The sequence below is a fragment of the Drosophila gunungcola genome, assembly GCF_025200985.1.
Source record: "Drosophila gunungcola strain Sukarami chromosome 2R unlocalized genomic scaffold, Dgunungcola_SK_2 000006F, whole genome shotgun sequence".
Taxonomy (NCBI): Eukaryota; Metazoa; Arthropoda; class Insecta; order Diptera; family Drosophilidae; genus Drosophila; species Drosophila gunungcola.
The window spans coordinates 1,642,221-1,668,810 of record NW_026453168.1 but is presented as its reverse complement, the minus strand read 5'-3'; the positions used below and the strand labels follow the sequence as shown (position 1 = coordinate 1,668,810).

The 26,590-nt window shown below is 40.0% G+C and overlaps 4 protein-coding genes across 5 annotated transcripts in view; 1 reads left to right on the top strand and 3 right to left on the bottom strand.

Moving 5' to 3' along the window:
* Window positions 1–18,006, bottom strand: part of LOC128254963 (probable G-protein coupled receptor Mth-like 7) — a 31,540-nt gene extending 13,534 nt beyond the window's left edge. Inside the window, exon 1 of the mRNA XM_052984359.1 lies at window positions 17,437–18,006. The gene's annotated coding sequence lies outside the window, so the exon portion shown is untranslated. The remainder of the gene's footprint in view (window positions 1–17,436) is intronic.
* Window positions 999–2,089, top strand: LOC128254837 (melanization protease 1). The gene is made up of 4 exons (XM_052984148.1): window positions 999–1,227; window positions 1,287–1,329; window positions 1,389–1,558; window positions 1,618–2,089. The coding sequence occupies exons 1-4, from the start codon at window positions 1,002–1,004 to the stop codon at window positions 2,034–2,036; spliced, it is 858 nt and encodes a 285-aa protein (XP_052840108.1). The 5' UTR covers window positions 999–1,001; the 3' UTR covers window positions 2,037–2,089.
* A 100-nt stretch (window positions 18,007–18,106) lies between the features above and the next one.
* Window positions 18,107–19,597, bottom strand: LOC128254838 (U-scoloptoxin(19)-Tl1a). 2 transcript variants are annotated; one of them, XM_052984149.1, is made up of 3 exons: window positions 19,318–19,593; window positions 19,108–19,257; window positions 18,107–18,855 (listed from the first exon to the last, which is right to left on the bottom strand). In XM_052984149.1, exons 1-3 carry the CDS (start codon window positions 19,373–19,375, stop codon window positions 18,734–18,736), a joined length of 330 nt encoding a protein of 109 aa, XP_052840109.1. In that variant the 5' UTR covers window positions 19,376–19,593; the 3' UTR covers window positions 18,107–18,733. The 2 variants fall into 2 exon arrangements, with proteins under 2 accessions (XP_052840109.1, XP_052840110.1); XM_052984150.1 differs by lacking the exon at window positions 18,107–18,855 and adding an exon at window positions 18,870–19,030 and having other exon boundaries at window positions 19,318–19,597.
* A 1,644-nt stretch (window positions 19,598–21,241) lies between these two features.
* On the bottom strand, window positions 21,242–26,439 carry LOC128254916 (uncharacterized). Its single transcript, XM_052984281.1, has 3 exons — window positions 25,848–26,439; window positions 22,847–23,029; window positions 21,242–21,884 (listed from the first exon to the last, which is right to left on the bottom strand). The coding sequence occupies exons 1-3, from the start codon at window positions 25,888–25,890 to the stop codon at window positions 21,472–21,474; spliced, it is 639 nt and encodes a 212-aa protein (XP_052840241.1). The 5' UTR covers window positions 25,891–26,439; the 3' UTR covers window positions 21,242–21,471.
* Between the last annotated feature and the right edge of the window lie 151 nt (window positions 26,440–26,590).

The window sequence follows — 26,590 nt, the reverse complement described above, 5'->3', positions numbered from 1 at the left end:
GAATGCAAGAACTGACCAAATACAAGAAACGAAAAATGCATAACGAAAGCATAAATTGCCAACAATAAATAACCGAAAAAATTGTAAATAAAGTTGCAGCACAAATATTTCATAAAGCAACGAACAACCGAACCAACAAGCGACCGAATCCCAGCTTAGGGCTAAAGAGCAGATGCCAAAAAGCGAGGAACGGTAAGACACCAGGGCACCCAAACCCAAGTAACCGACCATCCGACCAACCGACCATCCAAGTATCCAGGCACTTGGGCAGCAGGCAGCAAACAACAAACAGCAGACACCAAATGCCAAACACCAGGCGAGGCCAACAGTATTTACGGCCAACTTAACACACGCCAGGAGTGGTAGCAACGTGACACGAACTTAACCCCGTTAAAATCTTCCTTTAAAATATACACCATTCGATTTTATCAGCATTTATTGGCAAGGAAATTTAACATATCACTTTTACACCCAGAAAAAAGTAGAACGAATAATTTAAGCACGAACTTTCTTGAAAATCTGCCGAATAATTCTTAAAATTTTTAGGACGAACGTGTACAGAATAAGTACGGGTCATACTTGATAATAATATTTTAAAATGTTTTTTTTTAATACATAAAGAAAACGATAATTTTTGCTTTATCCCTGCTTATAGTGTTTGTAAATAATATCAGAATTATTAAAAACAGTAAACTCTATTAAAAACTATTAATTTAAAAAAAGAACAAGAACTATTAATTTAAAACAAGAACATTTCGTTCTTAAAATGATTGGCCTAGTGGGCAAGTGTCTTGGAACATCAAACATTGGGTAAGCTATTTATTTTATTAGATTCGTAATAAAAACAAATGAATAATTTTCGAGTAAAAGCTCTAAAAGTTAGTTGAAACACCAGGAAAGAACAAAGAACTCATGCTTGGAAAACAGAAATTTCTTATCATGTTTCGAATTCTATATAAATTCGTCGCGACTGGACGCAATCATTCAAAACTCGCAGAAACATGAAGCACTTCAAAGCGGCAATCGTGGTGGCAGCCTGTCTATTTCTTTGGGCAAACGAAGGCTCGGCCGCCTTGCTGGAGGAGAACTGTGGAACCACTAGGCCCATCCCACGAAGAATTCGTCGGGTAGTTGGAGGCCGAAATGCAGAAAGATCCTTGAATCCGTGGGCTGTTCTCGTGCTCGGAGAAAACGATATTTTTTGCAGCGGTTCGCTTATCACCTCTCGTACGTATTTTTATTTTATACTCTTTCAGCTTTACTTATTTGTCATTGTTCTTCTACAGGTTTTGTTTTGACTTCAGCCAGTTGCCTTTTCGCGTCGCCTAAGTGAGTGCAAAAAATTGGGTTCTTTTTTTCTTATTAATTAATTAATTTATTGTTTGCAGGCAAGTGGCATTGGGCGAATACGATAGAAATTGCACGAGTAAGGAGTGCTTATCAAATCGTCAAGTCATTGATGTCGATAGACAGATTGCCCACCCTAAATACGGCTATGATCAAATCTCAAAGAATGACATAGCTCTGCTTCGAATGGCCAAAGAGGTGGAGTTCTCAGGTAAATGATGAATAGTATAACCATCAATGATCTACCACCCTAAACCACCACTTTTGTAGCCTATATCAGACCAATTTGTCTGCCCGTCGGTAAACGATTTGGAAATAACATTCGAGATTTCAAAGCCGTTGGTTGGGGTAAAACCGATTCAGGCGAAACCAGCATGATACTACAGACAGCGACGTTAGAATATCTCGCACCGGAACTTTGCAGCCGCAAATTTGACAAAGTTATTGATAAATCTCAGATATGTCTTGGTAGTATGACCAGCGACACGTGCAACGGCGATTCGGGAGGTCCGTTGAGCGCACTAAAAAAGTATAATAAAACCCGAAGGGTTTTCCAGTTCGGCATTGTCAGCTACGGATCTGCTTTCTGCACTGGACTCGGGGTCTACACAAAAGTCGAACACTTTATGGGCTGGATTTTGAAAACTATTAACAAGAATATTAATGATACTGCTCGCCAGATACCTTGAATTTTCCAATTGTGGATAGTCGTAAAATAAAGGTAGCACATTATTCGTTTAAATTTTAAAGTGAAAACTGATGTTATTTCTTATTAATACAAAAAGTAACCTAACTAGTAAATTCTCAAATTAAGGAAGTAATATGTTTTAAATTTGAGAAAAATGTTCTCATAATGAGAAAAAATGTATTCAAAATCAGTTGTCTAATGTTATTTGTTTTTTTTTCACTGGCTTGTTTTTTTTTTTTTGTTTGAGTGCAAATATTCTTAGATTTATTTACACAAATGACTCAATAGTTTACGTCTCACTACTATCATAAATTTTTTATTGGTTAGGATATTCAGATGAATGCTTAACTTAGCTTAGTCATAAAAATACAAATTCACATCTCATAATTAAAAAAAAACTTTTTAATTATTTAATGAGTTATTACACCACGAATGAAAAGTACATTATTACTTATCGCAAGATAATTAATATTATCTCTGACGATAGCTGTAAACAAAAAATTTAATGCCTCAAACTGAGTGTGGTATATATTTCAGATATAGTTTCGAATAAGCATAGTTTTTTGATTTATTCAATTGAAAATTGGTATTTTTTGTACTGGTATTTGTTGTTGTCCGATTTTCTTGGGAATTTCACTGGGCACCTTCGTATATTTTCTTGCAAGGCTTAAGCCCCTCACGTTCGCATATCTGGCTCCCACACGCTTCCACACGCCCAGAAGGCCAACTGCATTTGGGCAGCAGCTAGTGGTGCTCTTGGTCCTCTTGGTCTTCCCAATAACGAAGGGGGCGGGACGGGGCAGCGGCTTTCGTATCGAAAACCCAAAAAGTAAAAATGCCCCCCAGCGAATGTTGCAAGCAGCGCCAGAGATAAGCAGCCGACTGCGGCAGCGACAGCGGCAGCGGCAACGGCAACTTAACATTTTGAGTGGGAGCAAGGGAAATGGGCTAACAAATTTCATACTTGGCCCAATGTTTAAACTCCTCAATTGGCTAAAAGCGTTTTTCTCTGTGTGCGCTATCTAAATGTGGCACGATTATTGTTATTATTGCTGTTGTTTTTGCAGTGCTCGCAGGCGTCCACGGCCAGTTAGTTGGCCCAACTATTTATTTGCATATGCAGTTCGCCTTCCAAATCTAGAATTTATTAGCAATCGCAATGCAACAGCAGGGCCAATCTGCAGCACAGTCACAACAGGTAAGTGAACTGCCAGACCCCGGCAGTCATCTTCTCTTATTACTCATAAATAGCACACGAAGCGGAGCGAAGGCATCAAGACTTTTGTCAACGCGAGCGCAATGCCACAAAATGTTGCAAAATAAACGAAAATAAGGGAACAAGTAAAGTAATCTTAGTTCAGGTTGGTACTCAACTTGCAGATACCCCTGCTTGAATCTTAATTTAAACTAAAATTTAAGTAATGTTCATTTGTAAGCTTTTGATGTCAATTTAAAATTTCGGAAGTACAGTAAAATCCAAAACAAAAAAAAAAAATTAAATTAACTTCAACAACAAATTCAGAACCATTCTACACATTTTGTTCAGTTACTTGTGTATATCTCTGCCTTTGTAAAGTTTACTTTTGTAAAATGTTTTGATTGTCACTTGTAGAACTGTTTCAAAATATGTTTTATTTAATAATTAACTGTCAAAAAATAGTTCAGATAGGGCATTTGTGATTGAAATAGTTCGCGATTTTTTAAAACTGAATCCATATTATGTAAGCTTGAATATTATTCAAGAAAATAACTTAAGACAAAGCCATTACTCAATATTAGACTAGAGCCTTTCCATTCCAAAATCTTTTTCAAAACGTTCTCTTATTTTTTTTTTTAATAACTTAATTTTTCAAGCCCAATATCCAAAAAGCGATCGCCTTAATTAATGAGATAGGCAGACTGTACCCATTCAATCCCCAATTTCAGCATTCCCTTGACCCCTGACCAAAGTGCTGGGTGTCCAGGGAAAGAGAGAGACTTGGCGGTCATATAAGAACACCAAGAGGAGCAACAACAAAGGCGACTACCGCTGGCGATGGCGGAATAAGAGCGGCGGCAACAACAACAAATTGGAATATATGCCTGCCGGGCATAACGGTGTTCATAATAATGATGGCGTGGTCTTTGAAAAGAACCATGATGGAGGAGCAACCGCAGCGGAATCGGCAGGAGCAGCATCAGCGGCAGGAGAAGCAGCAGCAGGAGCCAGGAGCAGACCGAGAGACCAGGCCGAGGCCGAGGCAAGGACAACATGGCCGCAACATAATGAAAACGAAGGGAATTTTCAGTTCGCGAACTCGGCGTCAAGGATGCCGTGGAAGAGGGGGGGGGGAGGCGCTGGTGGCGAAAGGGGAACGGGGATCGAGGGCAACGACGCACGAAACCGCACAAAATGCCCCATGGCCATTGCAAGTTCTCAAGTGCTTCCGGCTGAGGGGTTTTCCTACCCAGATCCACAATGAGAACGAGAACGAGCACTAGAACGGAGGCGAAGAAGGGGTGCCAGTAGACCACCCATCGCCCCCCCACTTCCCGCCACACCCACCTTCCTGCACAGAGAAAAAAAAATAGTCAGTTTATTTTCAAGACACTTGTAAATACTAATCTTAATGCTTCTATTTGGGTGTAGTCAAAATGATGCGACAAACCTTTTCATTTTCTATAATGATAAGGGGACTACCTCTTTTTAATATTGCAAGCAAACTTTTACAATTTTATTCTACAACATAAGCGCACAGTAAATACACTTATTGTTCATCAGCTCTTGAAAAAATCAAAATGCAAACTTGCAGCAGAAGACGAATTGCAAGAATATTGAGCATTTGTTTATAAAAAAACATATTTTAGGTTTTATCTTAACAAGTTCGCACCGCTGAAAATCTTTTTAGACATTTTAATTTTATTCTTGTGATTTGAGGTTTTTTTTCCAAATGATGATATAATGATTTCTTTAATAAATTGATTTAAAATTGTCGGATTTTTCTCTTGAATTTCTTTTTTTCTTCTCTGCAGCCTACCTACCAATATTGTCATGTGGTTTTCTTTGGAGGAAACGGGGGAAAACTCCTGGTTGACTGCCACTAACCATTGAGCTTCATCAGCATGATGATGATGATGATGATGATGACGACGACGTCGTCGGTCGACATCATGGGACGGAAATGAGTGAAGCGTGACATTTGCTGCTCCGGCGATGTCACGCTACACTGCCCCTCCTCCTTTTCCTCCACTTCCACTTCCACCTCCACCTCCCCCTCTTCCTGCCCCTGCACCTGCACCTGCTCCTTCTTTATCCATTTCTCATCCTCGAAGCCTGTCCTTTTTCCCAGTGCCACCACTCCTTTCCACATGTGAGCCGCGGGCCAGGCAAAAGGAAACTCCTCGTATAACGCAAATTAAAAATCGCACTGCGACTGCAAGACATCCCGGTAATGGGAAACTAGCGTGTAAATATGTGAGCTGCCAAAGAAAAGTCGCCCCCATCTGCTGCTCCTTGAAGTATGCAACGTTCTTTTAATTAGCCCTCACCCTCACAGTTGGACTTTAATTCGCCACCCTCTTTTGACCTCTTTAAACTGTGCAAATAATGTGGCGAATGCCCGGCAGCAATGGTTAGATTTCAACATCAAAACAAATGCATAACAAAAGGTGTAGGCACACATATCATGCATATTTTGAGGAAAATCGCCTCCAACGCGCTGCTGTCCGCTTTTCCCTGGCCAAAAAGGGACGAAGGCTGGTCACCCACAGCCACACCCACACCCACACCCAGAAAACCCACCACCCACTTTTCGGTGCCGCAATCAACCTTTGGCAGCGGCTCGCGTTTTTGACTTGCCAGCGGCCAAATATCGATGTAAAGAATTAAAAACATAGGTACATGCGTACTGAGGGCGGTGGATTGTCCTCGGGCGCTGGTTTTGGGAAAAGAAGGGGGTTGGGGGGCGTGGCCTAAACCAGGGGGGAACAGCAGATACAATAAAACATGCAAATATGCGCCCAAGGACATTGCAACAACAACAACAGCAACAGCAACAGGGGCACAGACACAGTCAAAACAGCGGGAAACAGAGACAGAGAGATTGAGAGCTCCAAAGAACGCAGCCCAAACATCAAACACACATGGAGAAGGTCCTTTGGTGGCGGCATGACCGCAGGTGTATACGTAATACACACACACCCGCACACACACTTTTGCGAATAGGTAAAGATATATAGATGTGTGGCAGATACCAAAGGGTATAAAGTTTATTTAGCTTTAGACGAAATTAAAGGCCTTTGTATGTTAAGTAACCCACGTGGAAGGCATCCGTCCACGCTCACATGGCCATACATAAATGCAGTGCGATAACACACCCACATGCTGCGAGTGTTGAAGTTGTACATAAAATATGCCGCTGGCCGTTCTAAACATACCAAAAATGAAATTTATACCAGAAAGAGGCGAATAAAAAATAAAGCATACAAAAAAACAAAAAAAACCAAAAAGGGAAAGGGAATGCGAACCGAATTCGTTTCAACTGTTCATTGGAGGGCCCAAAGGCCGCCGCAGGACATCGTTGCGTACCTCAAAAACGAGCTGTAAAGTTCCCCATCCCCCTGGGATTTTTCCCAGTGTGTGCGTCCTGGTTATGAAAATACTTCTACCATATTTTGATTTCATCAGCAGGCTTTTGGCGGTAATAACTGGACATGAAGACAATCGGGATCCCAAATAAAATAAATTCAAACTGCGGAGCTCGTAAAACACAAAAATGGTATTGAGTGAAGGATAAATGAAATTGAAGGAATTTTATTTACTTGTTATCCATTTCCTATTGCCTAAGAATCTCAACTTTTTTAGTCCCAATTTAAAATAAATAAGTAAATCTTCAAAGATCACACTAGTATTCTTTTCGTTGTTTAAGAAATATTGTTAGGACATATTTTCGGTACTTAACTAAATAAATGTGTACTTCTAAAAATGATTAGCAGCTTTTACAATCCGTGTTAATTGAAATTTTTCCTCTGGATCAAAAAAATATTTTAGCCACTTTACAAACATTTTAAAGGTAACTTTTTAAATTCTATACAAGTAAAATTTAAATAGATAGCGCTTTTATTTTAAAGTTAGGAGTAATATATAAACATCACTTCATTTGCTAATTAACCATCTTTATTACTCCAAATCCAGAAAAATATGAACCGGTAAGTGCACGAATATTTAATTTCTGAAAACGTTGCTGCATTTAAGATGGCCCCCTTCGGCATGATTATTAACTTTGAGCTGCATTTACATTTTGACAATTGCAGTCGCAATCAGCCAGGCCACATTGCCACATTGATGCATGCGTCGGAGTTTCGGGGCCTTGTTTCCGATCCTGATGGCAGTTGCATCAGGTCGGGGATATGTCACTGCAGCAGCTGCAAGGGCATAAAAACTGATGACTTGTGCCGCCGTCTGATCCGTAACCGTGGCCATTACATTCACGTCCCAATGGTACAATTTCATTTTATATTTTTTTACATTTTACTGCTCGCTTTTGTCACATATAAAAATGCATGAAATGCGGCAACTGGCGAACGTACAGGGCCACACATTGTAAAACATATACGTATTCACATATATATTGTATATTTAAATGCCGTTACACTGATTGACAAAAGCCATATCGGCGGGGGCTCAATAAAAAGCGAAAAGAGCAGGACCAGCAGGGCGTATGAGTAATGTAACCGAAACAATGCAATTGCCAATAAAGATGAGGCAAGGGCAGACAAAAAAAACCTGATTGCAATTTCGTTTTTTATGCATATGCTGATTGCGGCGAATGGCTTAAAACTATGCAAGGTGAAAAATCTATGAAAAAGAAATGCGTTGTAAAAACCTCTTTAAGCCAAAACTCCCATGTGCATTGATCTAATACAATATGCTGATTGCAAATAAAGCTTAGAAAGTGCGCAACTATTTTTTTTTCGCTCCACTGAAAACCTCGCACAGCAAATGCCTTCAATATTTAATGCAATTGTTATAGAAATTTATTTTGATTTTATTACAGCGCTCATGAATAATTGCCACACCTGGAGCCCCATGAATCCAGACTTCTGAGTCTGAGTCCATGCATATGGAAAGCCTTTTTCGCTTCACGCTCGCTGCTTGCATTTGTGAAACCGTTTGTCCGCGATTTCCATATTTTTAGGCGCCATTCTATTTTCAAACACAACACCATTAAAGCCGGCGCTTAAGCATGTACACATATATATATATAAATATTGGTTGGGGGCCACAGGATATTCTATATAATTTTGTAGTCTCACATTTTGCGGAGCTAATCTGCATTTAAATGGAATTTTTAATTATTTTCCTGGCCGCATCCTTTGACAATCACAGCGGTCCAACGGCGCTGGAGGCGGCAGTGAGGACAGCCGCCTGTCCCGCCGTCCTGATCCCCCTCCCCCCCTGTTCCGCCCCCCAATTCGCGGTTGGCAAAATGCAGTTCGAATTTAAATAAAACTTAACAAGCTTGCGCACACACAAAGGTAGGTTAGTGCCCCCCGTCCAATATATTACTCAATGCCAGTGCATTTTAGATTGCCAATCAAAATGTGGAGCAAAATATATCAGGTGTTGGTTTAGAGGGGGTGAAAAATCGGGTCCGCAATGCCCAACAATTTTGCCATCATCGGCTAAGCAAATAAGAATATTAATGGTTTTTTCCAGCCATTGCACAATATTTTGCACCCACACCCACCCATGAGTAATACACCTGAGCGGGTTTTTCGATTAGGAGCGTCCGCCCACCCATATATATATATATATGTATAGAATAGAACATATATGTTTATATCTGTGCCTGTGATAGTGCTGTGCATAAAATTAAAATTGGCGACATTTTACAAATTGCATTTTCACATTAATGTCAATGAAAAATTGTAATTAACATGTTAATTAATAGTTAGCCCCGGGCTCGGGTTGTTTTATTAAACATGAAAAATCCGCTGCATAATTTTAGGCTCGCCACTGAACACAAATTTGTGTGTGTTGCTTGTTGTCGTTCCGTTCAATAAAAACAAAATCACTTTATGGGCCTGCTATTTTAATATTAATTAGTTTTGGCTGCCTGCGCAAAAAATAAAACAAGCAAATATAAAAATTGTATATTGTACATTTAAATGGCAATCAGGTGTAGTGTGGGCAGCATTTTTAATCAAACAAAGATGGGGGAATATTTTCGTTGAAATTTTGGGGGGTAAGTACCGAAGTATTGGATGATTCGCTGGAGGCTGGTTCGGCGAAATGATTGTCATTCTGGCCATAGCGAAAGCCGGAAGTAACCCGAAATCCGGCGGGCTCAAGCCGCTTGTCTTTCAATTTGGCTGCTGGACCGGCGACCGGCTTGTTTGGTTTCATCAGGTTACGGCCATGGCATTCCCCGAATTCCGGTGATGGCACTGAGACGGTGGTCGGAATTGGCCATCGGCGTTTCAGCTCAAACTCGCCTTCCTTGACTTGCTCACACACACACACACACACACACACACACGCACACATCTCCTTTTCCCTCGTTCCTTGTTATTTCTGGAAAGGAAATGTGAACGTGAACTGCATGTCTGGCCGGGAATGGGAGGCCAGCTCCACCTGGCCAACATCAACAGGCAAAGGAGCAGGAGCTGGAGCAGGAGCAGGAACAGGAGTTGGCAACATAACGGAGCGGAAATTAAAAGAAGCAAAAAGAAAACAGCACCGGAACAGGATGAGGAACCTCTAAACCGTAGCCGCACCTGCACATTACAATGAATCCTGCGGCAGAAATGCAAAACCAAACTAACAGACTTACAAACACGAGCACGAACAAAGAACTCGGTATCATTGCGTCGACACACCTCGATTCCCATGCGATACCGGCTCCTGATGCTGATGGGAGGATAATGATGCCAACCCTTTGCTGACTTGTTGCATTGCACTCCGGCCGAGATTGACAGCTGCCAAGGGTCTTATCCTGGAGTTGGGCAAACAGTCTTAGTTACAGCCATCGATGGTCTAAGACCAACTCAAACAAGTAACCAATTTTAGTTTATTAAGATAGCTTTTGCTACATTCAGTCAGTGGGAGATGTGCCATTCTTTGGTCTTAGTTCTACAATCCCATATAGACATCGCAATTTATTGGCAGTCGCACTCAGTTTCTGAAAAGTTGAAAAAGCAATTACTTTTACGTTGAAATTTTTGTGCTTCGTAAACATTTAATTTCCAATTTTAATTTGCTCCAATGCATTGCCACACACACACAGGACGAGGCAGGAGCGGCAGAACCAATCGGCATTGGGGACTGCTAGCTGAGGTCCTGTTGCAGCAAAGGATCTGCCACGCCCCTGCCCCTGCCCCGTCCCGCCATGCCCTTCTTTTGGCCACACCAGGGCTCATGTGGCTTGGGCTCCGTTTCTCATTTACATTAAATAAATATTGTACAATTGTATTGAGCAGCTGGCAAAGGTGAGTCCCAGTCCGATGAAATGAGCTCCAATTCCGGTGCCAACTTCATCTTACGAACTGCGCCATTGGCCTGCCTCCTCCACCTCGTTCGGCAAGTGTAAATATTCCCAGAAAAAGGAAAAGAAAACGACTTCCATCTGACAAAGAAAAAAATGTGCTTTCAATGAATAAAATGGGAGTTGAAACGTTTTGCTGGTTCCGGTTATGGAAAATGCATGTTGCACATGCCTCGTTCTGTATGCAATTGCGGCAAAGCAATTTTATAGCAATGAAAATAACCGAAATATTGGACCTAATACTCCCACTCAGCACACCAACAAAAAATCAATTTTAAAACCAACCTTTCAGGTGCAATTTAGGAGCTAAGAAAATTAAAATCTTTCTTATTCTTCAAGAAATTTTTAATCTTAAAGTGGCTGGATAATTTCTGGCCAATTTCAGACAATTGGGTTTTGGTTTACTGTTCTTGTGGCATTTGCCCATCAAAAATATAAAAAAAAAAATACAAACTAAAATATATTAAATTATTTAAATAAAATACTAACTATTTGATTAACTACCATTAGAAATGTATTTTTACGATTATTATACCCTAATAAAATATTTAAAAATATAAAATGTATTTAAGAATTTTTCTTGTCTGCATTTGATACCATTTATAAAGGTGCATATTTTTTTTGCTCTAACAGATTTGTCTTTTAATAAAAAGAAATTTAAAAAAGTTACTACAATTTTCTATGGATTTTATTCTTTGCTATGTTTTTGCAGTTGCCTTCTCACACACCTAGAAGATATCCTTTTTAATGGCTGAGTGGAGTCCTGATCCAATGACTTGTGATGTGCAAATGTTATCCTGTCTCCCAGGCTGTCTCTATCCGTCTGTCTGTCGGTCCGTCTTTCTGTCTACACTCTGCATGTGTGTTTATAATTTACTTTGCTTTCTGACAAAAGGATTTTAAAACAATTATTTTAATGTTTTTCCCACATACACATACACAAGCACACACACACACACACACACGCAGATACAGAGAAACAGACATTTCGTCAAATTGAGTTTGTTTCATTGGGAAAATGTTAAAATGTTGAAATGACTTTTGCCAATTTTTGGCTTTTAAATGCAATTTTTCTCTTCATTTAACATTTGGCTCTGCCACGTGTAATTCCCGCAAAATCGAAAACTTTATTTAATCAAACACAAACACAAATGCAAATCCAACAAAAGAACAATGTAAATAAATGTCAAAAAGCGTTTGCATTCATGTTTGATGTTCTTGTATCCACTCTCGTTATTGTTATTTCACAAAATTATCCACAGTTATGTAAATATTATTTTTCTACAATAATTTATTGAAGCGTTAAACAAAATACACAAATTAGATTTCAAGCAAAGCTAAAATGTATAAAGTCGCAAATTCCAAATGATAAATTACGTCAAATACGGAAAACTAAATTGGAAACAAATTAAATAAAATGAATTTAGATTACATTACTGCAGAGCACACTTGTTCCGCAACAATGATAAATGACTGTGGTAATTACAGAGGGAGCAACTTTTGTCCAATCGTAATCGGACAACAAATCCCAAAGAAAATCCGCAGGATGAGCAAACACTTGCAGCGGTTTCTAGTTTCGAACCGTATCAAGATGGCAGCGGATGGGACAAAAAGTAAGCAAGTCATTAACATATCGCGCCAATGAAAATGCAAATGCAACACAAATTTTCCAACCAGTCGGATAACTGACTCCTGCTCCTGCTGCTTCACAGGATTTTCCTCGGCTGACCGCTTGTCCGGTGGCTCATTAAAATGCGCTGCCATCTTGCGAAAGTGAAAAATTGCCCAGCCAAAGAAAAAAGTTTATAGCAATGGGAGGAGAAGACCTAAGAACGGAAGTTGGTGTGAGGAAAAAACACGAGAGAAGGACTTTTGTTTTTTAAAACACCGAATATGGAGTACACTTAACTTACAGACCATGACAATAAAAAAAAATTAATTCAAAGCCTAACATTAATGATAGCCTACTTTTTGTTATGGGCTGGTTAAAAACTGAACGTAAAATACTAAATATAGTGTCACATTTTATTTGTGAATAAGAGTTTTTTTAATTTATGAATAAAAGGTAGAAAATAGTTGGCTTCTTAAAACAATGAAAGTAAGAAAGAATGTACTGTCGCTTTTTATTTTTAAAGATAAAAAAATATAAGGGAACATATAACATTATTTCTCATTTTTAATTTTTTATTCTAGGCTCTTAGCATTTTTAAACATAAAACAAAGCGTGTTAAATTTAACAATAAATTTATAATTTTTATATCGATGTTACTTACCCGTTTTTATCGAAAGTACACTTAGGACTGCTTTAGGACTTAAACATTTTTTGTTTAACTAAAAAAAATAAGTTAATTAATTTTTAAATTTTAAAAATTATAAAAACTTGTTTTGTTTATTAGTAATTTATTTTTTTACTTCCATCCACTTGCAAAGGTTTTAATCCTTAGAAAGGATATTTGCGGAGTAAAAAGGAAACCGAAAAAAAAACTTAAGCAGCCATTGCAGTCGTCGTGGGAAAAATGAAGGAAAAAAGACTGGAGAAAGGTGTTCCACTTAACGTGGAGCTCCTTGTTGGGGCTATTGTAGTTGTACATTTACGCATTGTTGGCACGTCATAAAACAAATCTCATGAATATTACCGACTTTTATCTGCCGCTTGATTCTAAGTGCATTGCCAGTTGGGAGCGGCCACATCCTTGACTTGGCTCCGGGTTATTGCCAGAGCGGAATCCTCAGTCCCGGAATTCGCAGCCCCCACCCTTTTTGCAGCAGGGATCCTGTCCGTCGAGCGGTGCAGTCATGTGCAGGAATTAATTTTGCGATTACGCGTAATTACAGCCCGGAAAAAAGTCAACAAAGAAGGACGCGGCGTTGGCAGGAGCAAAACTTAATTGCGAGTAAGTGTTGCTTAATACTTATTATCTGCACTCGCGCCTCCGCCCCATTTTTTGGGTGGATTCAGTCAAGAGGGGGCGTGTCAGCGGCATTGCCGAAACTTAATTGTTAGCTTGCCGAAACTTTTTGACGCGATATTTAACCCTTTACTTTTTGTTGCTAATTAAAAAACTTTTGACGGATAAAGAAGCAAAAAAGATGGGAAAATGAAAAGCGAAAAAAGCGAGATAGATGGATATATATATATATATCTATACGTACGTATGGCTATGCGTTGGTTGTTTACACAAAAGCAATCATACGCCACGTTGTACCTACCCACTTACCCCAAGCCGAGCAGTATCGTCACTGTCAACAATACGACATCAAGGCGGTATTCTCTGCGTTTGGGGCTGCTCGAAAGCAAAGAGTTCTGACTGACTGCTTGACGTTGCGTTGAAGTTTCATTAATTAGATAAAACTTTCTGCCATTTCCCCCTACATTGTTAATGACGCCAGCGAACGAGCTGCAAATTATTTGCACACAACAAAAGTCAAAAAAGTTGCAGGAGTTGAAGCTGGAAATGTTTGAAAAGGAACTCAGAGCGGTTAGCTATGATATGATGTGCCACAAAGCCAAGATGGATAAAACTTCCCTTACCTGGGGCCAATTTCTTTTAACTCGCCAAATAATGAGGAAAGTCCAAAAAATTAGGTTTCAATTAAAAATGAGGCATTCGGAAAGAAAAAGGGTGTTCCAGGCCAATCAGACCTTGTCGGAATAGAACAAATATCCGAAAATAAAAAATTATTAGCCCACCCCAAGCCAACCCCTTTCCGCACGCTCTCAATGAGCTAATCAAGGAGCAAGGTGGTAAGTGAAGAAAAACCGGAAACGCCGTGCCAATCAAATTAAAAAAAAGGACCACATCAAGTAACCCCGGGATAGGATGCGAGTGCCAGCCTGGAGAGGAGATGGGTGCCAGAAAGATGTAAGACATGGCTGAGTTCATGGGATATGCGGAAGATGAATTTTTAATTTGTTGCTGTTGCTTCCCGTTTTAATTGTTGTTGACAGACTGAGTGACTGACTGACAGCGTAATTTACAATCCTTTTTCTTTTTGCCAGCTTAGAAGCTCCGTCCCGGCAACGGCAGTGATGGAAATTTTAATTAAAGAAATTGCGGTTAATCCCGTTAACAACAACAAAAAAAAAAAAAATGAAGATTCAGCCCCAGGGGGTCAGCACTTTGGTGTAGCTACAACACAACCAAAATTTGTTGCTAATTGTGCGGGATTTTGTCGAGGGGTAATACACACTCCATTTCCATCTCCATCTCCATCTCACCTACCTATGTACGCATGAATATGCTGTATATCTTGTGTACTTCAAAAGGTGGTACGCTATTGTGGAAACATTTTCATTTTCACTTTCATTTGCTTGCTTTTAATGGTATTATCCAAAGAGGGGGCATTGCTTGGGTGGAAAGGGGTAACCACACCCACTCTGTCATATTTGTCAAAGGATTTTGAGTAATTTCATTTTATGCCATTTGCACATCAATTTGCATCCCAATTTCAAATTGGTAAGGCGTTCGAGAGAGGCCACAAAGGAAGTGCTGAATAAAGTGCGTTTCAAAAATGATTTAACTATAAAAACTTTCAAAAAACGAATACCATTTGAGGCCATTAAATATAAGTATTTTTCTTAAACTAATTTTAACAATTTTATTTAAAAGCCATTGTAAAAAGATTATCCTTTAAACTTAATAATAATCTTAATAATCATTAAATATCTATTTTGAAGGCACTGTTACCTTTCGATTGGTTTAGCTCTGATGATTACTCAATGTTTTTATGCGCCATATATTTTTGGTAAGCACTGTGTGTGGCCAAGGAAAATTGTGATGTCATGTTGACATTGTGCGGACCATTAAATCGGGTTAACCTAACCCAAATATTTGCCAGCAAACAATGCAGAGCTAAACCTGTTGAGCCTGCCAAAAAACGAGTCTGAAATACTTGCTTGAAAATATAACCAAATAATGGAAATTTATGGCTAACATTTGCTCTCAAAGTCATCGCATTGAAATGCTGTTGTTCAGCCATATTAAATGACGGATTATTCGGGCAGTGCAGTTGAAGTCTAAAATTAAGGGGGTATAGAGGGGTAGGAGGCCCCGTTCACATTTTATAAGAGCTGCCCGATGAATATTCTCAGCGCATAAGAAATTAACTTAAAAAGTCATTTTACTGGCAAAGGATGAGCTTCGAGCCAGGGTAAAAAAGGATTAATTGCATGAGGAGCTCCACCGACCCCATGACAACATGCGGCCATGAAGTGAATTCTCTGGCTTTCCCATAAGCCATTGACTTGCCACATCCTTTTGGCCAGGACGTAGCCAACCAGCCACCCATCCAACCAACCATCCAACCAACCAGCCAACGAAAGAGTCAACCCAGCAGGATGGGTCGGCATGTGTGCTCTGGCGGATCCGTATTTTTTAATAGTGTTCCGTGTGCCTCTTGGCGTTAATTTATGCCACAAAATCATTTTCTTTTATACTCTCCGCCGCACTACCAGCCACATGCGAAAATAAAAATTAAAAAAGTGCAAAATATAAAAAGGCAAAGGACGAAGGAGCGGCATGTAGCGGAATGGAGATGCAAATTGCGTTGCACTGGCCCCAGGATATGAGACGCAAACGCCAACGCAGTTTTATGTCAAGTGAAAAATGAGTGCGAACTATGACATGAAATATGAGCATATCTGAGCCTTCTCCCCCCAGTGTGAGCCCCCCAATGTGAGACCCCACCACCCCCTGCAAATCCGCCCACAGAGTTCTATTAGTTGTTGTTCGGTGCAAATGCGTCACAAATAAATGCAAAAATCGGGATTAGCCCGCAAAAACGAAATCGAAAACGTAAACGTAAACAAAAAGAAGAAGAAGAAGAGAAAAACAAATTAAAAAACTAAACCCACATAAATAATTTATTATATGACATGCCGCCCGACGATGATGATGAGCCGCCCTGATAAGCCCCGTCCCCAGCACGAAACGCTCGTACTTTCCTAAACAAAAAAAAACAAAAAAAACTAAAGTACATGAAACAACTTAACAGAAAATATTACGACAAGCTCGGCTCACTTCGGCTTGGGTTCGAGTTCGGGTTCGGGTTCGGGTTTAATCGCCAGCGATTTCTCGGAAATACTGCACAACTTATGCAATCTAAGGCGCAGTACCGTGATTTGATATACACTGATTCGCTCAATTGTCCGGTATACAGTGCCGTACTTAGTACACTCCGGCCGGAGTGCACACGTCTTGATTTAGCTCTATATGTTGATGTAGTTGATATAGATCGCGAATATGGTGTCCAGACAAGGCCGATGTTTTCACTGTCATTGGCATTGGTGGGCTAAGTGCCCTGACAATGAATTCGTTGCAGCGAGAGTGATGCAATCCACTCAAAGCAAGGTCAGGTTCCCAGCTTGTAATGATCTTAGAGATTTATTCCTTTAAAAGGAATAAACATTAAGGGCTTGATAAACGAGATACTTAAAATAAGATTTAGGGGTCTTTACATTTGGGTTTTTTTTTTAAAACCCTAATGAACTTGGAAATATTATTGCCTTTGTTTTTTTGAAGGCCTTTGATGTATGGGTCTTAAAAGCTTTACATACAAAAAGTATTTCCAAAGCTTCCAGAATCTTAAATTATTTTTATTTGGATTTTATTTTATTATTTTTTTTTTTTAATTATTGATTCACAATAATTTTTTAATACCGTAATGTTTTTAGGTACAACTTGTTTTCTAGTAAGTGTTTTATTGATTAGGATTATATTGATCTAAGCAATATTCGTTGTTGCAATGACCATATAAACAGTTAATATTTTATCAAGATTGTTTCTATGCATGTATAAAAATGCAATGAAACAGTTTATTTTCATTTTCAGATTTTTCCATTCATGAGAAACGTTTTTCGGGCAAAAGAAAACTTACATTCCACACTACTCTCTATCAGTATAGGCACACGCTGGCGCCCCAATGCCGCCTTGCATACGAATTCATTCAACTCAAGAGCACTGGCCAAAACGATCTAAACTGAAGTGACCCCGTCGACCGACTGCCCAACTATAAATAACTGAATGGAATAAGCGTCCAAACATTAGCAATGAAATCACGCAAAGCCGAAAGATACAAACAAATATTGGGGAGTACAGAATACAAGGAATGCGCGGCACATGGACGAGTATGATATACGTCTTCGCGATGCGTGCAAGGTCGTTTATTTTTGCTTAGCACTGTTTAAAAAAAAAAAAAAATGTTTTTTCAACTACACAAGAAGCGGCCCAAAGAACGAAATGATTTTTTGTGGGTTCTGAACTTGACATTGAATCTTTGTAGAGCGATAAGCTTTTGTTTTCAATTCTTAGCTTGTGTTCTATTCTCGCTCATCTTCTTGTGAATTCGATTTCCATTTAATTGGCTAATGATTTTGTTATTGTTTTATTTGAGCTCTCTTCTCTCGATTTGGGGCTTTTCTTTTTCATGCGGTCACACAACTGTACTTTGGACACGTGACGGAACAACATAACTTCCAGTCGATAAGGAGATGGGACTGGAAGCTGTCAGCTGACGCATACCCATACTTACATACAGCAGATTAGGGTTTTGGAAAATATTTACAATGCATTTATTGGAAGCAGTCAAATATTTCACTTTTTCGGGAGATGTGGGGGTTCTTATGATGTCATACAAAAGTATTCGTACAATATAATTAATATACATATAGTTTAATAAATACATGTTTATGTACGGTGTGTGTGTGTGTGTTTTGTGTGTATACTGAGGAAACCCATATCCATATTAGTTCCAATCGGTTTCATATTAAACTGGTATAACGTTAAATACCTCGAAACGTTTTTTCTTTGAATTCTTATGAAAAAGCTAATTTTAAAAACAATCTTTTTTTGACGTTTTTATTACGCTCATTTTTTATAAATCTGATTTCCAAATAAATCGCTTATGGTGAATCAGAATTTGATAGGTTTTATAAAATAATAAATAGGTATAGTAATGTTTTATGTGTCGCCGGTATTTTGAAGGGGAAATTTGAAATAAAAAATTATAAGCCCTGAAAGCAAGGAAAAACTTGCATTATTCAGACTTAAATAAACCCTTTTAATATGTGAAATGTCATGTTTGCCAAACATGTCGGCTATTTTGTTGTGAGTTATGAACAATTTGGCGATGTTTTTTCTCAGCATGGGTATGTGTGTTGTGTGGTTAAGTATAACTAAATCAGGACACAGCAGACTTGGCCATTCTCGCAATCGGTGCCGGGTCGCAGGAGCCTCTGGTGGCATCGGTCCATGCACTGTCCCAAGTGTTCCGCACAGGGCGCTGGTCTAACCGGCACTGCAACGGCAACGGGATGACGTTTGACGTTTTTGAGGACGGCGGGACACAAATAAATGGATCGGGATTTTTTTCTGGGTTAGTGGCGTTTTTCGGGGAGGGGGGATAGCAATGCCAATTGGTGGTGGGGTTAGGTTTCATTTTTAGGGATGCAAAGCAGTGGGTGGGGATCGGACTGATGGGGTTTCGTTTTTTTTTTTTTGGGTTTAAAGCAGAATGGCATACACAGCTCATGGCTAGCAATCTACTCACGTTCGTAGCAACACTCCACGCCCTGTCCGGCACTCGTGGGACACAATCCCTTGTTCGAGGTGGACTCGATGCAGTCCACCGTCCTGACACACAGTCCGCCCACCAGAACGCACTGCCGATCATTGGGATATATGCGCACACCCTGCAGCACTACGATTTAAGGGGTGGATTAGCTACATAGCACCCCGATCCTCCAGATCGCACACTTACTGTACACATCGGATTGGTCCACTTCGTTTGTCTCGATGTCGGCCTGCACCTGCAGCATTAGGATTGTGCTGGCCACCAGCAGGCAGCCCAAAAAAACCCATTCTCAGCGACATAATCAAATATTTGGCTGTGTTACCAGGCGTATACGTGATATGCCTCTAATCGATTCTGCTCGATTTCGATTTGGTTTCCCCTTTAGTTTCAATACACTTCACTCTAGTTATCCACTTCCTCTCGATGGCACGGTTTTCGATGGACTGATCCCAGCTAATTACGCTACAGAGTCTTTTCAACGAAAAATAATGCTAACTTGTAGAGAGAGTGAGAGCCACAGAGCGCGAAAGAGAGAAATAGCGAACGTTTTTGCACAACTAGCAGCGGAGAAAGAGAAAGAGATGGGAAGTGTGGAAGAGCGGAGCGGAGAAAGAGCGGGGAGGCGACGGGAGGAAGCTGAGGAAGTGCGGTTCAATTAAAGACCGTGAGAGAGTTTAGAAAATTGGCCAACTCCGATCGGCTCCATCCGCCTCAATCAGCAACGCTCTCCACTACACACAGAGAAACTATGATTGTTTTGCATTTGATTTTTGAATTTATTATTTACATTTCTCTGACCACTATACCGTAACACGAAAAAAGAACAACCAACTATATGGGTAGAGATTCTTAGAAAAAACTTTTAAAGATTATTGTTATTTTCAAGAAATTCGTATAATTTTTATGAATTTTTTATGAGTTACAAAACTTTCAACAGCAAGATGACAGGATAGACTGACAAAGAAAAGCAAAAAACTAATTTTTTTAATACTCGTATAAATTAAATTTACTATCAACATATAAACTTCATGTTTAGAATAACATAAATTGTAACAATACATTCCAGACGCTATTTCAAAGTTCAATAAATGAACTGGAAATTACAATATTTTAATTTTACTTGATCCATCCACCTATTTGAATTCATATTCTAAATATATCATTTCAAATTAAACCTTTAGAATAGATATTTAACAAGGAGAAAATTCCTAGCGGTGTATTAAAGATCGCTCAATGAATGGACCCACAATCAAGCGCTCAACTCGGGCAAATAGCGCCAATCAGCGACCATCGGCAGGCAGCAAAAGAATAAGAACAACAAGAACGATGGTCTGCATCAAATGAACCGCATTGAGCGGGGCGTAACGTGATTTTACTGCAATCCGATCTGGTTTGGCACACACAAAACCCCCCGCCTCCCTTTCTCCGCCATTGGGATGTCTTATCGGCGCTGTTTGTGTAATTTTCGAAAACAATTTGTGTGAAATGTTTGTGTGCAAAATAAACAAAAAAATTGAAATATTACGCATACGCCGGGGCGAGCTGGCTGGTGCCCCAGAAAAAAAAACAATTCTGTTTTGGGCCAGATGTTACCTTCGCCCGATCTAAACAATTGCGTCTGGAAAAGAAATTCACTAGAAGCGATCAATGAATGAACTAATTACCTGACCCTGAGCAGCTAAATGGCAATGGGTAAGGGAAGTACTTCATTTTTATTTACTTAACATGCCACACCTTTTAATGAGAAAACAAACGTTTACTCTTGTTTCTTTTTTTTTTTTTGTTGTGCACACACAGAATGCACTTCAGATCAGCTGATAGTGATTAAAGGGTTCAGTTTTAAGACCTTGTAAATCCATACGCATCAAGTGGGAGCCCCACAACAGAAAAAATTCCCCTGAACTCAACGCTTATCAGTTTAAATTAAAAGTTTCACCAAAAAGCTTTCACCCAAAAAAGCTATTGTTGAACGGTTTTGGTTTTGGTTTAGGTCTTGGGTTAAAGCTTTTGCCAACTGAGTTGCCAGACATTTGCCTTGAACTTGAAATACCTTCCAGTAAGCCCCTAAGTAACTCGAAAGCCGAGTTCCTAGAAAAAAGAAAAGCAAACATCCCGTTAGGTGAATCATTTTCGATAACGTGTGGATTTATTTTACTTAAGTACTTATTCATTAGTTTCAGTTGAACTGGCATTTGAATGCATATGCACAAACAGATATCTTTCATTGTCAGTCTTTTTTGTGGGGATCTTACGACATCTAATACTTGGCTAATTGCCATAAACAGCAAATATCACAGAGTCGGTGAGTAAGGCTAGAATCCGGGCTAATCGGCTAGTCAGCTAGTCAGCCGACTTCTGCAGTTCGTTGACGGTGATCACGCTGCAGGTGATTGCAGGTGGCAAAGGACTGACCGCTGGGGGCGGTGGAGGCGTGGCTGGGGCGCCCAGTTCGCCGGCCTTATTGCTGAAGGGTATCACAAACACACTCGTCTTGGCCGCATGCTGCATCTTGATCACCGTGTCATAGCTGGGCGGTGCAAACTCACTGTACGACGGCGAGGGCGTGGGCGGTGCCCTCAGACCCTCGGCGGACTGACCGCCGGCGGGACGACGCCTCATGTCCCGGCATCGACGGTCCGAGCAGGCCATCAGCATGAAGAAGGCAGCCAGGGCCAGAAAGGTGGCCACATACCACACAATCGTGATCACATCCATCGCTGTCTGGGATAGTTCGTTGGCCGACCCGACGACAGCTGAAAGTATTTAGTGTCAATTAGTTTTGGCAAATTCGTTAAATGCATATTCCAGCCAGCTCACAGACAAAAACCCCAACCTATGTTTTCATTAGAATCAATAAGTGAAAAACCAAACTTTCTATAGAAACCGCCAGAATGCCTGTTTCATCTCAGTACCAAAGTTTATTGCCCGCTAATGTTGTGTTGTGCTTCCAGTCACGAATTGTGGGTCTGCGCCACCCATAAACTTAATGACGAAACTGCTCGATTCGCACAACTGTCGCGTCATCGTACTACGCTAATGGCTAAAATGGCCTATTGATAGGGGCTAACCCCGGCAGTGGGCACCGCAATTAGACAGAACTGGTTGATTGTCGGTTTCAAGGGTCCGGTAAAATTGAGATATTACCAGTGGGCGCAATCGGTTACGAAACTGAGTTCACTTAATAGCAGCTGTAAGCCTTTAGAACTTTAGGCACGGAGAACAAATTCCTTCGATATTTTTAATATTTTAAATAAGGGATTTAAGGTGTTCACTATCTCAGAAAACTAAATATAGACTTTTATCATTCGTGCTTTTATTCAAATTTGTTTATATGTTATCAGGGTAAACATTATATTTATAATTAAATCAAATGACAAATTGCCATATTTAGAAAATATTATCAATATGAAAACACTTCAATTTATTATATCATACTTGCTTAGATAAGATTTAAGAAATAGGGTAATGATTCTTTTACATTTAACAAGGAATAAATGACTGTTGTCAAGGCAATACTATAGGAAATTGTCTTCTTTTTTTTTTTGGAAAAGCAGGTCTTACTCATAGCAGCTAATTTAAACTGTTTGGATTTAGATTTATCGTTTCTTATTTTGTTGTGTTTATACTCTAGAAAGTTGGTATCAACTATACGATAATGTTTCTGAACACTTTGGTTTTGATGGCTTGTCACTTTGTTCTTCATATAGATACTCACTGTTCTTGTAGACAATTATGCGGTTGTTGTTGGCGATGGTATCGGGAAACAAGTCCACCTCGGTGGTTCCGTTCGTGGACGTTAGGTTGTAGTTCAGCTGGCGGGAGGATGACTCGTTGAGAACGTTCTCCAAACTGAAGAGATAGGACTGGCCGTGTACGCAGCACGAGCTGGCGATGATTACTGAAATGGAATGAAATGCCCACGCCGAACCAAACCAAACCAAACCGCATCGAATCGAATCGGATCGCAACGGAGGGTAATGGAGGGGAACGGAGAGGCAGAGGGGTATTAGCGATATTTAATTATCAGGAAATCAAGACAGAGCGGTGAGCTCACTGATAGCTTATCACCAGTCGCCATTCTGTGGCGTGCGAACAATTGGATTTAATTACAGGTGGGAGCGCTGAAGACAAACATCTTCATTGGCGGCTGATAAGAGTAACTAAATATAGCCACTGCCAGCGGGGCGTTCCCCTGGCAAATGGATCGCTTAATAAGCTCAGTCAATCGGGCGCTTAAGTTTACGACCTTAGCCACTTGACGATGACGACCCGGTGTCTGAGGTGGGTTACTTTGGGATACCTCCAGCCCTGATATGGCTGGAGAACATCTCCATTCTCAGCAACTAGTGGGATAGGTGCTAGGTACGCATTATCTTGCCAGCTATGGCTTGCAAAATATTTTGACACTCCCATCAAAACACAAACACCATAAAAGCCAGTTAAGCTGCGGCCAATAAAACATAACGTTCCCGCTATCTCATTTTGAAGAGCATTCGATGAGTTGGCAACCGTGTTTGCACACTTCTTTGGCGGCAACCATATTTCACCATCGCAGGTGCGTTCTTCCTTTTTTGGTGCGGGATAAATGGCACACGGCACACCATCATTAGACATGACAGGTATCTTTACAACGCCTGTCAATGATAACTTGATTGCGGACCAGTTTCCGATATCAATTTCACCACAAAGCTAATGAAATTTCGGTCGCACAAAATTGTTGACCTAGGTTGCGGCTTTGACGAGTCTCGATGAGAGACAGCTGGTCATTCGCGTAATAACTTTTTTTTTTGCCAGTCCAAAGGAAAAATTACTCAGCTGATTACGAGATAATTCATACGCCCTGTTGTCTAGCCGAAAAGTGTAATTTATCATAGTCATTATAGTTGAATGAATAGCTTGTTATGTGTTTATTTTAATCACTTTATCTTCCATTCTAATAAAAGAAGAAATTATCTAAGCTATAGTCATGTGGAAACTCCGGCCCCGAGACAAATTAGTTGAATGGAATCTTTGTACTAAATTGTGATAATATTCAAATTATGGTAATTAAAAATAATGGAATCTTTCGCGTAGACTTAAGCAAATATTTTCCATACTGATAAAACTTGTAAACATCATTAAATTTATCTGAAAATGTAACCAAACAATTACAAGTAATCTTTGGCCACCTTGTTCCACTTCTACGGGGACTTAAAACAAGATTACAGCACTGGATGTATGGTTACTAAAAATAACTGCCAAAGCTAATGTTGGGTGTGGGTTTCTTGGGCGAAAATACCCATTTAACAGTGGGTAAATTATGCGGGTGGGTTCCGTTGTTTATAGAGTGTCAAGTGGATCTAGATAAGGTGGCAGTAAAAAGCACGCATCCAAAAACACCATCACAAACCCATTGAAATGCCAAACAAAAAGAGCAATGTGGAAGAGGAAAAACAAGCAGCAACAGCAAAATATTAGCAATTAAATTCTAATTAGCCGCTAATGGCAAAACGTGCTAGAGTCAACGTCAGCAATTCCAGTGGAGCTAGTGGTATCACCTGTGCAAACTGAATATATATATGGATATGGGTGGTATTGTCTTGCCCACATGCCATGTGCTTGGTTTATATACATATCTATATGTATACCCGATATGTATGCATATCGGAGCTATGGATAAATTAACTCCATTCCCCTTGAACCCGACTCTCTACTTAAGAAATCGAATTTCGGGAATTTCCGTGATTTGTTGCCATTATCCCCAAGTAGGGTGGCTCCGCCCCATTTAACAACATCATTAGTCATTTGGGGCTTGCCAGCGACTTGAGTTTAACTGGTTGCCATAATTGCCGGGAAAATTGCAAATCGAGATATCGCCGGTCCCCCCCTCTAAATAACCCAACATCCCACTTTAGTGAAATGTCACCGAAACGAGGGCTTTAATTTTGATTCGTTTAGATGATATTTATAAGGCGATCACATGACGCCGGCTCACAGATCTTATCTAGCGGGATTAGCTGATGACGGGATCGTAAAGACATCGTTAACTGGTTTACGATGTCTGGGCGAATGCCTAAGATGATATGGTCTTGACGCCAGAAGTTCCTCAAACAGACGTTTAAGGCTATAACGATCATTGGGATTTGCAATTCACTGATAACACTTAAAACAGGATTAAAACATCACTTTTAATGAATGGGGATATTAAATGTTGTATAGAGTACTTCTTTTGACAAAAAAATAAGATAAGAAAGAAATAGCTGATACTAATATCTAATAATACTTTTGTATTACTTTGTATTTTACTTGGTCTGGATTCAGGAACACATCAATCATATTGGTTCATTTAATATTTAAATTTATGAGGTCTTAATGCAGCGAATAGCAAAACTATTTTTGTTACGAATTCTTTAATTAATAACTAATATTTCCTGTTTCGCTTAAACTTAGCTTTAAACGACGACTAGTTTTCTCAGATAATGCTATTGGCAACACTCTAAAAATACCTATCCTATACGAAATACGGTTCTATAGACCCATTGATACAAACATTCCCTGCTCACAATGTTTATTCATGGTATAATTATCTCCAATCAGCTAGGGTTTGTTGAAGTTCACGTTCACATAATTAGCATATGCTTGTTCGAGACTTGTTTACTGTCCGCATCTGAGATATACACACAGGTATACAATATCGGTGCATACATATATCCAGAGAAGGCCTGTCTGAGACTCACCCATCATAATTGGCAGCATTGTCTGGATCCGGCTGTGTTCCATGGCGGTGTTCGCTGGCTTTCAGGTAACTGGCACTGTTGTTAGTTTGTTTTTTTAATTCACACACTTGTCGGCCGGAATTGCAATCAATGAATTTCCATAAATCGTTCACTTCACTGAGAATTGCACCGGGCAATCGGCAATTGGCAATTGGCAATTGGATATGGAGGCTGGCTTTCACTTGGATGCGGACTGTCCGCCGAAACGATCGTTCAGCTTCAACTGTGTGTCGCAGACTGAGCGAGTCGCTCCGTTTGCCCACAGCTTTTAGCCGGAGCTGCTCTTTCTGGTTGTGCTGTGCTGTGCTTTGCTGTGTTGTGTTGTGTTGTGGTCTCTGCCAGCGTCTTTGTTTCCATGTGGCCCCCCTGGCGTATGAGTCACGCGCTCTCCGCTCGGCGAGAAAGTAATTCCGACGATTGGCGGGACTGGTTAGAGCAACGTATCTAATTGCTGGCCAAAACATCAAGCAAAAGCGTTTTAGAGGCGGAGGTTGCCACCGCTGTGGCCACCGCAAAACCAATGAATGATTGGAGATGGGTTCGGTTCTGGTCCTGTGGTTACCATAGTTTTAAACCTAATCCCACAAAAAGTCCATCACATCCCCCGAATTTTAACATGAATCACATCCTCTTCACTTCCAAAATCAAAGAGTGAAAATTTAAGTCTTAAATATATAAAGAATGTGAATCATAAATTCTAATTA

Coding starts and splice junctions, on each gene's coding strand:
- LOC128254837 (XM_052984148.1), top strand. CDS start 1,002: ATGAAGCACTTCAAAGCGGCAATCGTGGTGGCAGCCTGTCTATTTCTT. Junction 1,228..1,286: donor CGGTTCGCTTATCACCTCTC/GTACGTATTTTT, acceptor GTTCTTCTACAG/GTTTTGTTTTGACTTCAGCC. Junction 1,559..1,617: donor CAAAGAGGTGGAGTTCTCAG/GTAAATGATGAA, acceptor CCACTTTTGTAG/CCTATATCAGACCAATTTGT.
- LOC128254916 (XM_052984281.1), bottom strand. CDS start 25,890: ATGGAACACAGCCGGATCCAGACAATGCTGCCAATTATGATGG. Junction 23,030..25,847: donor AATGCTGCCAATTATGATGG/GTGAGTCTCAGA, acceptor ATTCCATTTCAG/TAATCATCGCCAGCTCGTGC. Junction 21,885..22,846: donor CATAATTGTCTACAAGAACA/GTGAGTATCTAT, acceptor AAATACTTTCAG/CTGTCGTCGGGTCGGCCAAC.
- LOC128254838 (XM_052984149.1), bottom strand. CDS start 19,375: ATGCTGCAGGTGCAGGCCGACATCGAGACAAACGAAGTGGACCAATCC. Junction 19,258..19,317: donor GGACCAATCCGATGTGTACA/GTAAGTGTGCGA, acceptor CTTAAATCGTAG/TGCTGCAGGGTGTGCGCATA. Junction 18,856..19,107: donor CGTGGAGTGTTGCTACGAAC/GTGAGTAGATTG, acceptor TTGCCGTTGCAG/TGCCGGTTAGACCAGCGCCC.